The sequence below is a fragment of the Pongo pygmaeus genome, chromosome 14 (assembly GCF_028885625.2).
Source record: "Pongo pygmaeus isolate AG05252 chromosome 14, NHGRI_mPonPyg2-v2.0_pri, whole genome shotgun sequence".
Taxonomy (NCBI): Eukaryota; Metazoa; Chordata; class Mammalia; order Primates; family Hominidae; genus Pongo; species Pongo pygmaeus.
The window spans coordinates 55,219,152-55,230,033 of NC_072387.2; the positions used below are offsets into that span (position 1 = coordinate 55,219,152).

The 10,882-nt window shown below is 40.5% G+C and overlaps 1 protein-coding gene across 3 annotated transcripts in view; it reads left to right on the forward strand.

Annotated features, from left to right (window-relative positions):
* The window catches only part of LRCH1 (leucine rich repeats and calponin homology domain containing 1), a 200,618-nt gene extending 198,149 nt beyond the window's left edge, over positions 1-2,469 (forward strand). For all 3 annotated transcript variants that reach the window (XM_054446067.2, XM_054446068.2, XM_063650847.1), the window contains one exon: positions 5-2,469. In XM_054446067.2, the coding sequence (XP_054302042.2) occupies positions 5-115 (111 nt within the window). In that variant the 3' untranslated portion in view covers positions 116-2,469. The remainder of the gene's footprint in view (positions 1-4) is intronic.
* The last annotated feature ends 8,413 nt before the right edge of the window (positions 2,470-10,882 follow it).

Sequence of the window (10,882 nt, forward strand, 5' to 3'; positions counted from 1 at the left end):
TTAGGAAAAGCTATGTCTCCCCCACCACATCCTTGAAGAAAAAGGCCTGGTCAAAGTGGGCATTACCATTCAAGCATTACTAGACATCACCATAACGAAGGCTCTATTCACATGAAACTACCCCTTCTCCATTGGGGGCTCAGACTCTGCTCTCATCCAGGATCCTGAACTCTGCTCCAGGCACCTGTTCAACTCTCTCTCCCACCCACTGCCTGTCACTTCACTGACTCCAGTTACATTGAAACAATTTTCAGTCTAAGGGAGGATTTTTTACCTTTCAGAGCTGACCTCCGACTTTAAGACTTGACAGGTATTTATCTTGAAACCAGAGAGGGAGCTGGAGAAAAAAAAAAACTGAGCAGCACATCAATGCCTTTTCTACCCTCCTTCATCCTTTCCACACTCACCGACTGCCATTACCAAAATGCCAAGCACAACCGTTTTGCAGCAAGACGCATTCGTTTTATTAAAACCAAACTCATTATGTATTTAGTAGGGGGGAGGGGGGCACAATCAGGTTTTTCACCACCAAATTTTTCAAGAAGTTTCTTGAGACCATTGCCTTTTGAAAAACTATTTTCGACATACAAAATATTTATATAAATATTATTTATTAGTGATTTGTTATTCATCCTTTGGATGCAAATTGTAAATTAGGAAACTATTTTATTACTGCTTTTTTGTGGTTAAACACTTTATTTTAATATTATAAATATTGAGTTATTTTCTATCCTCTTTGGTGTGCGGTAGTTTAGGTCTCAGTAATCATGTTTCTGGTATATATGATTCCAAAAAAAAAAAAAAAAGCAAAAAACAGGTGCTTTTGGGACACAACTTTTCTGGGGAGGCAATATTGACACTTTGGTTTGTGGAACGTTAGTCTTATTTATATTTCTGCATTCCATCCAGTTTCCTACATTCCAGCAGCCCTCTGTCCCCCAATATAATGAACTGAATAAAATCAAGAGAGCACCCCAAAGTTATTTGTAAATAGCTGTGATGGAAAAAAAAAGACATATTAAACTTGAAGCTAAAATGTGAACAATTATTTTTTGGATTCATACTTCTTTTGCTATGCACAAAACATTCACGTTTTAACACAAAGAAATAATAAGTGTTAGCATCGTGTGTCTCGAAGTATACTTTTGCACTGTAACTTGGGTTACATTAAAGAGAGCTTAGCACCAAAGGTAGATAATGAAGAAATGGTATAGGAAAGTGGAGATGATAAAAAGTTGATTGTTGAACCAAAAAGGGTTTGAAGGGAAGCTTCGACTGAGTATCAGAAATTACTTAAGGCACATAGGACCTGAATCAGGAAACCAGCACTTCTTACAACTGCCAGTTTTAAAAGAGGAAATGATTCTGAGATGTGCTCATTTTATTTTAATTTGGTGGTTGGTGGTTTTCCAAGTAGTCTGTAAAATCCTGCAAGATTCACAGTCTCTGGTGTGAAACCTCAGAAGTGAGTCATTGTGAGCCTGTGGGCAGCACCACCAAGGCAGGCTAAGGGGAGGGTGCAGTAAGTGGAGTTTGTGAGGCTGAGTGGCTGAGGAGGGAGCAAGTGCAACAAAATAGGGCTAGAGAAGAACCAGCCAAGGAATGGAACCCATGCTGCTCTCAGAGATTCAGAGGGCTTCACGGAACACGGCAGCCTTCTGCAGGCAGTTCCATGCATGTGCACTCACGCTGCAATCACAGATGTCCCAGTAATTAATCTTTCTAAGTCTTGTGAATGCTGACTGCACTTTCACCTCCTTGAAAAGCCATTAGAAGTTTTTAGAGCAGCAGCAGCCACAGTTTGTAAGACAAATGTAGAGGGGGATGCAAAAGAAATGACACCACCAGGAGGAGGATTCAGTGTGCAGTCAGCACAGACCAACATCAACCAAGGCAATGGCTGCCCTCCACTCTTGGGAAGATGGGGGGAGGTTTCTGAAAACGGAAATTTGGATTGGCAGCTAGCAGTTATTTCCTATCAGATGTACTGTGCACTTTAACCTAACTTAAAATGTATTTTAATATTTTTCTGTACTGCACAAATACCTGTTTTGTCAAATAGCATAATTATGTAAAGAAACATTTTGGACAAAGAGTGTATACAATTTAAGCAACATTCAAAGGTTGACTATATAAGTAGGAGTTTAGCCTGCTGCACCTTCACGGGCATTCAGAATGCGGGGTCCTGAAATATTTTCTTACGTGTATATATGGTAGCATGAAGCTTTGTAATCATTGTTTTGAGAGATTTTTTTTTCAAAATTAAAGTATTTCTTTTGATATTAATTTTTATTATTTTCTTGAAGTTGGCTGTGTAATGTAAATGGCTTCAGTCTTCTGTAAAATTGCTTTTTTTTCTTTTAAATGCAGTCCTTGTATGGCTAAGACGTCTTCAAGATCCTTGTACACTGTTTATATGTGCAATAAAATGCATGGCCAGCTGACAGTATTGTCAGTGGACAGAATGTATATAGTGCAAATATCCTTCCTTTTATTATTTAACAGCCATTAAAACTTTGGATTTGTACAAACCACTTTGTGATTGACTTACCCATCAAAAAGGTTGACCCTGGTCATACACACACATCATAGGGTGTCATTGTTGAAACAGATTGTAGCAATCGTATATATATATGTATATGTGCACATAATATGTATATGTTATATGTATGTATGGCTGTGTGTGTATAAAATTTGGAGAATATATAGTAATGTGTCATGTGACAACAGGGATATATCTGAGAAACGTGTCATTAGGTGACTTCGTCGTTGTGCAAACATCATAGAGTGTATTTACACACTTAGTAGTATAGCCGACCACAGACCTAGGCTATACTAGGTCTGTGGCTATGCAGCAGTATGATACTATACTGAATAATGTAGGTGGTTGTAACACAATGGTAAGTATTTGTGTATCTAAACATAGTTAAACATTGGAAAGGGACAGGAAAAATATGGTATTATATAATCTTCGGAGACCACTGTTGTATATTTAGTTCATCATTGACCAAAATGTTGTTATGTGTACATGACTGTATATTCATGTATAGCTATCAGAAGAATGACTCTATCCATCTGTCTGTCGATACACACACACACACACACACACACACACACACACACACACACACACACACACACACACACACACACCCTCAGGATACTCTTTTTCTCCCAAACTAAAACTTATAGCGTAACGTAACAGGAGTAGCAAATTAGCTATGATGGGTTTGGGGTTCAGGTGAAGGCATGGATTCCGGACCCCTACTTGTTTTTGGGGCGCATTTGAGAACACTTAAGATTCCTTGGCCCATGTTGTGAAAACCACAGAATCTGGGATTCTCTCCTCAACTGTGGTATCTGACACCCAGAGAATGAAATGGTTGCCTTGATTACACCACTAGATCTGGGCCAGTCTTGTTTTCCCCACATGGCTAGCCTACCTTTGGTAGGCAGCAGCTGCTTTGAGAAATTCAAGTGAAAATAGTAACATCATTTCCACGTTCTCACCCCACCCCACCCCACATAAAATACACACAGACCCGAAACTGCTAGCCTGAGCAGGGCCTTCAGGGAGCAGTATCAGGGCCTTTGCATTTAAGATCCTCATTTACTGAGTCAAGACACTGTATACATGGCCCATGGTGTTTTCCTTTGAGGTGCTGCAACTGTGCCAAATCCCAAAATCTTAGTTGTCCCTCTGCATATTACAGAAGTCCAGCTCTTCACAGACACTTTCCATCTTAAACCTGCTGGAGCAACAGGGAAATGTGTACTTTATTGAGTAGCTACTGTGGGTTGAGTGTTATATCTCAACTGTGTGCTGCATTAGAACAAGGCTGCTTGTCTGTTTTGTTCTTTGCTGATTTGCCAATGCCTAGAACAGTGCAGCAGTGTCTACTGAAGAGGTGAATTAACTTTACACGTGTTAGCTCAAAAACTTACATAACCCTGTAAGGAAGAGATTTGTAGTGGACACCAAGGGACTGTTCACCTAACACCACATACTCTTAGGAGTAGGAACTACTCCTGCCTCATATACCACAAAGATTTGTGGCCCATACATAGCGCTGCCCACCTGGCTATGGTTCATCCATTCAGGAGCTGCCCCTTCCTCACAATTGACTTACAAGTCTCTTCCTTGGGATTTTAATTCTTTTCCTGGTGACTGAAGACAGAAGACACAAAACCTACAAAAGATCTAGGGAGAAACTGGCCTACAGAAAAAGGGACAAGAGACAGCCAAAAAAACCCCTGATGTTTGGGTCCAGTAAGAAAGAAATCCTGTATTTCTGAAGCCCAGGTAGTTAAATCTTTCATGAATACTTCCAAGAGGCTACAACTTTTGCATAAAATCAATTTCAGCTGGGCTTTTATCAGCTCTAATTAAGAATGCAAAATAATGAGGAGAAGCTGAGACTCAGTTGTTTGGGTAATTTGTTCAAGGTCACAGCAGGTAAGAAAGAGAGTCAGATAGAGGCTCAGCTAGGTCAGGTCTGTACCCTCACTGCACAGAAGGGCTTCCCAGCAGAGTTGACTCCACTGAAGTTATTAAAGTTAAAAAAAATTCCTGGGCAATTATTAGAATGTTTAAACCTAGAAAAGCAAGCATATTCACATGCTAAAACCTGATCAACTGAGTCTATCTGGACTAGTCTGAATGCTAAGACACATCAAAGCCAAACCACAAAGAGCAAGATAAAAGGGATTTACTGAAGAAGCCTCTAATTTCGTTGCCATTTCTCTCCTTGAATTTAATTCAATATTACTATGTTGTTGTTGTTTTATTTTGGAATTTTCTCCCTGTTTATCAAAGTGATACATGCTTTTTTTAATGTAATAATTTGTTTTTTTTGAATTATACTTTAAGTTTTAGGGTACATGTGCACAATGTGCAGGTTAGTTACATATGTATACATGTGCCATGTTGGTGTGCTGTACCCATTAACTCAACATTTAACATTAGGTATATCTCCTAATGCTATCCCTCCCCCCTCCCCCCACCCCACAACAGTCCCTGGTGTGTGATGTTCCCCTTCCTGTGTCCCTGTGTTCTCATTGTTCAATTCCCACCTATGAGTGGGAACATGCGGTGTTTGGTTTTTTGTCCTTGTGATAGTTTGCTGAGAATGATGGTTTCCAGCTTCATCCATGTCCCTACAAAGGACATGAACTCATCATTTTTTATGGCTGCATAGTATTCCATGGTCTATATGTGCCACATTTTCTTAATCCAGTCTATCATTGTTGGACATTTGGGATGGTTCCAAGTCTTTGCTATTGTGAATAGTGCCGCAATAAACCTACGTGTGCATGTGTCTTTATAGCAGCATGTTTTATAGTCCTTTGGGTATATACCCAGTAATGGGATGGTTGGGTCAAATGGTATTTCTAGTTCTAGATCCTTGAGTAATCGCCACACTGACTTCCACAATGGTTGAACTAGTTTACAGTCCCACCAACAGTGTAAAAGTGTTCCTATTTCTCCACATCCTCTCCAGCACCTGTTGTTTCCTGACTTTTTAATGATCGCCATTCTAACTGGTTTGAGATGGTATCTCATTGTGGTTTTGATTTGCATTTCTCTGATGGCCAGTGATGATGAGCATTTTTTCATGTGTTTTTTGGCTGCATAAATGTCTTCTTTCGAGAAGTGTCTGTTGATATCCTTTCCCCACTTTTTGATGGGGTTGTTTGTTTTTTTCTTGTAAATTTGTTTGAGTTCATTGTAGATTCTGGATATTAGCCCTTTGTCAGATGAATAGGTTGCAAAAATTTTCTCCCATTCTGTAGGTTGCCTGTTCACTCTGATGGTAGTTTCTTTTGCTGTGCAGAAGCTCTTCAGTTTAATTAGATCCCATTTGTCAATTTTGGCTTTTGTTGCCATTGCTTTTGGTGTTTTAGACATGAAATCCTTGCCCATGCCTATGTCCTGAATGGTAATACCTAGGTTTTCTTCTAGGGTTTTTATGGTTTTAGGTCTAACATTTAAGTCTTTAATCCATCTTGAATTAATTTTTGTATAAGGTGTAAGGAAAGGATCCAGCTTCGGCTTTCTACATATGGCTAGCCAGTTTTCCCAGCACCATTTATTAAATAGGGAATCCTTTGATACATGGGTAATATAGAAACTTTGGCAGGTATAAAAGTAGTTGGGGAAAATGATCCAGAATTACACCTTATAGAGAATGATTAAACCTTTGGGATATTTTCTTTGAGACATCTTATACATTTTTACATATTACAACTTTACATATTGACCTTTTTTCTTGTTCATATTAGATTTTATGCATTCCCTGCACCCCGCGATCCCCCACCAGGTAGTATTGTTTACTATAGGGAAAGGTGGAGTCCCCTGGACAGGCACTGACAGAATATTTTAGAGGCTTCCTTTACAAGTATAGAGACCTAAAATAAAGACATGGGCCCTTAGGTCTTTGAGGGGCACTGGGAGCCAGTAGGGGGGTGAGGGGGTACTGCAGGAAAGAGAAGATGGCCAATAGGGGGTGTGTTCCTAAACCAGCTCCACAGGGAGTGACTGAAGCCCCGCCCTGCAGAAAGCTCTGGGAAATGGCACAGAATGTCTCATACCGCAGAGGTTATCCCAGCCAAGCTCCCAAGAGAGAACTGATGTATTTACACACACACAAAAGAAAACTTCCCTCAACAACACGCCTAGAAATGTGTAATAAAATAAACACATACTTATTTTAATGCTTTATCATAAGAAAATTAGGGAACTCCCTACAGTCTCTAAAGAGGGAGCTAAAACTGCAGATAAAGACAATTCTAAAAGCAAGGACAGATTACCTACAGTGGAAAAAAGTACTGCAGCAGATCTCTCAGCAGTACAATCAGAAGCCAATCAATGATAATCTGTTTAAAGTGCTGAGAGAGGCCGGGAGTGATGGCTCACACCTGTAATCCCAGCACTTTGGGAGGCGAAGGCAGGTGGACCTCTTGAGGTCATGAGTTTGAGACTAGCCTGGCCAACATGGTGAAATCCTGTCTCTACTAAAAATACAAAAATTAGCCGGGTGTGGTGGCATACACCTGTAATCCCAGCTACTTGGGAGGCTGAGGAAATAGAATCACTTGAACCCCGGAGCGGGAGGTTGCAGTGAGTTGACATCGTGCCACTGCACTCAAGCCTGGGCGATACAATGAGACTCAGTCTCAAAAGAAAAGAATGAAAGAAAGAAAGAAGAGAGAGAGGGAGGGAGGAAGGAAGGAAGGGGAAAGAAAGAGAAAGAAAGAGAAGAAAGAAAAGGAAGAAAGGAAGAAACAAAGAAGGAAAGAAAGAACTGAGAGAAAATAGCTTAATATTTTGAGACAAACAAAAACATAATTCACTTTCAACACATATTCACTGAATGATGTATTTCAGGGAGAAGGAAGGTCTAACCCCCCCTCAAAAAAACAGTGGCCAAAAGATAAACATGTAACTATGTGTGCATATCCAAACAAACATTGGCTGTACGTTAATGATATTAATGGCTAATTTAGGGTAGGGGTTGCTGAAAAGCAAAACAAAAAAGAAAGAAAGAAGAAAGAGGAGAAAGAAGGAAAGAAAGCAAAGAAAAGAAGGAAGGAAGGAAAGAAAGAAAGAGAAAGAAGAAGAAAGAAAGAAAGGAAAGAAAAGAAAGAAAAAGAAAAAAAAAAGAAATAACGAACGTAAGGAAAGAAAGAACTGAGAGAAAATAGCTTAATATTTTGAGACAAAAGTGTGATTCGCTATCAACACACTTTCACTGAATGATGTATTTTAGGGAGAAGGATGGTCTAACCCCACCCCCCTAAACACATGTAACTATGTGTGCATATCCAAACAAACATTGGCTGTACATTAATGATTTTAATGGCTAATTTAGGGTAGGGGTTGCTGAAAAGCAAAACAAAACAAAAATAGAAAGAAAATGCTGGCCAGTACTACATACAAGATGAAAAGGCTTGATCTAAGTTAAAATATTTCAGTTTCTTGATATTTCGGAGAAGGGTAGATACATTGTTGCATTTTCAATCATGTTAAATGTAAATGTTAAAACTTTAATGAAAAGACAAGAGTGTCTATCACTTTCAGATCAGTAAAGAGAAGAATATAAAGTTAGAAAGTCCCTTCCAAAAGTAAGGAAGGATGTAGACTGGGGAGAAGCAGCAGAAGAAACAGAGTAAAGGAAGGGACCCAAATAACAGAGTAGAAATAAACTCAGATACATCAGCAAGCATGATAAATAGCAAGGAACTAGATAGCTGAAAGGCAGATTGGATTTCCAAGAAATGCAACTATATATTTACAGACACAACGAGATATAAGGGCATAGACTGAAAGTAAAAAGACAGAAAGTGATGCCACACATTAATTTCTGTTTATATATGAATAATAAGAAAGCCCAGCAAACACTTGAGGAGGACTGTCTAAATAAGTAGGCTGGAAATCTGTGTCAGTACAAACCTAGGGCTAAGACAGTTGTGTCCTACCTGTAGATCTTTCTTTTCAGAAGTACATGTGTTTATGGGCAGAGGATGCTGTCAGGCAGGTCTGGAGCTGAGGACTGCTGCATGAAGCACAGTGTCATCGAGAATGCAGGACAGCCATCATCAGGAAGAAGGTAAAGTGACATTTTCTGACAAGGTGAGAGAGGTGATGACACCAAAGTCATGGCAGGCAGTTACCTATAGAAAATCCATCTGACCATTATGCTTTGTGCTTTCTGAATGCTGGTCGCAAAGATAGATTGGGTCAGCAACACCCATGATAAAAAGTCACCGAGCATTTAGAGAAGGCAGTGAGCAAGATATTGGTACTTGTGAGTCATAAAATGGGGCAAGGTGGGGATGAGACTGGAGAGGAAAAGCAGATAGGCTGCCGCTTTCCAATGTGACTAGAAATGCCAAAGTAAATAAAATGGGGTACTTGGCCAATAAACTCTCCTAACAACTTGCTATAGTTTAGATATGGTTTGTTTGGTTCTACCAAGTTTCATGTTGAAATTTCATCCCAGCGCTGGAGGTAGAGCGTAGTGGGAGGTGTTTGGACCACGGGAGTGGATTTCTCATGAATGGCTTGGGCCATTCTGCCAGGGGTGAGTTCTCACTCTTAGTTCCTGTCACAACTGGTTGTTGAAAAGAGGCTGGCACCTTCCCCCTCTCTCTTGCTTTCACTCTTGGCATGTGATCTCTGCACACAGGCTCCCCTTCACCTTCCACCATAAGTGGAAGCAGTTTGAAGCCCTCACCAGCAGCAGATGCTGACATCATGCTTCATGTAGAACTCCGAGCCAAGTAAACCTCCTTTCTTTATAAATCACCCAGCCTCAGGTATTCCTTTATAACAATGCAGACAGACTAAGACACAACTATCGCTTTTCTCTGAGAAATAAAAAAAGGTCAGGCACAGTTTCTCATGCTTATAATCCCAGCACTTTGGGAGACTGAGGGTGGTGGATCACTTGAGCCTAGGAGTTTGAGACCAGCCTGAGCAACATGGCAAAACCCCTCCTCTACAAAAACAAACAAACAAAAAATACGAAAATTAGCAGGGGCATGGTGGCATGTGCCTGCAGTCCCAGCTGCCCGGGAGGCTGAGGTGGGAGGATCACCTGTGACCAGGAGGTGGAGGCTGCAGTGAGCTGAGATTGTGCCACTCCACTCCAGCCTGGGCACAGAGAAAGCCTCTGTCTCCAAAAAATAAAAATAAAAAATTTGCTGTCCTCTAAGTTGATTTCCACATAGATATCTGCCATAGTCACAAAAGCCAGAGGAAGGGGAAGAGGAGAAGACATGTCTACTGCCTTGGAAGACTCCACACAGCCTCTAGTTAGACCGAATGTGTAGGTGGTGAGGTAACAGGACTCCCTGCCATGTACTTTTATTGCTTAACTGGGCACAACTCTGCTTGAATATTGACTTTGTGCCGTTGGCTTCTTTTCCTGCTTCCTGCTTCAGCTCTCCCAAAGTGTTGTCTCAAATCTCGTTCAATCTCTCCCCAGCTTGCCTCTTAATTTACAAGGAAAATGAGGACCTCAGGAGTGAAGTGTCAACTTATTTCCTGTCTTGGAGGAGTAGATGGCCCTTCTCCCTCCCAAGGTTAGATGCCAACTCCACAGCCTTGGGAGATTTTATGTTATTTGTTCTCTCTCTCTCTCTCTTTGTCTCTTCATCTCCTCCTCCACCCTCTCCTCTCTGCCTGTAGTTTAATTATTCAGCCACAGATTCAAACATTACCAGGCTATAAGAAAGATACTTTTCTTGACTTCATCTTTTCCCTCAAAATACTGCCTAGTTTCTCCTCTCCCTATTAAGTTCTTTAAAGAGTATTCTATAAGCAATGCTGGAGTGTAAACTTAGTAAGAATAGAGGTCTTGGTTTGGTTTACTACCATATCCTCAAGGCCTGGAACACGGCCTAATATATAATAGGTGCTTGATGAATATTTGTTGAATAAATGAATGGACAAATGCCTTCATTTCTTCTTCTAACCATACCACTTCGTTGAAAATACTTTTTAGTCATGGGTCCCATCTCAGTTGCCAGATCCAATGGCCTCTTTTCAGTCCTTTTTCTATTTGACCTTCCTGTAGCATATGAGATCATTGAAAACTTGCTTCTTGAAAGCCAGTTCTCTCTTAGTACAATTTTTATCTCTTAATGTTTTTATTTTTCCATCTTCTTCATAGGCTTCTGTTTCTGTGCCCAACCGCTGCCCTCCTGAAAATGAAATGCTTGGCACTCTTCCATCCATGCTGAAGATCTCCGGTGGTGCCCACCAGCCCAGGTAACTTATAACTCTGCCTATGTTCACAATGCTAGGTCCTACTTCTCTGAGACACAGAATACTGTCATTCCAGGTATCTTCACTTGGATATCCTATGGGTCCTGCAAA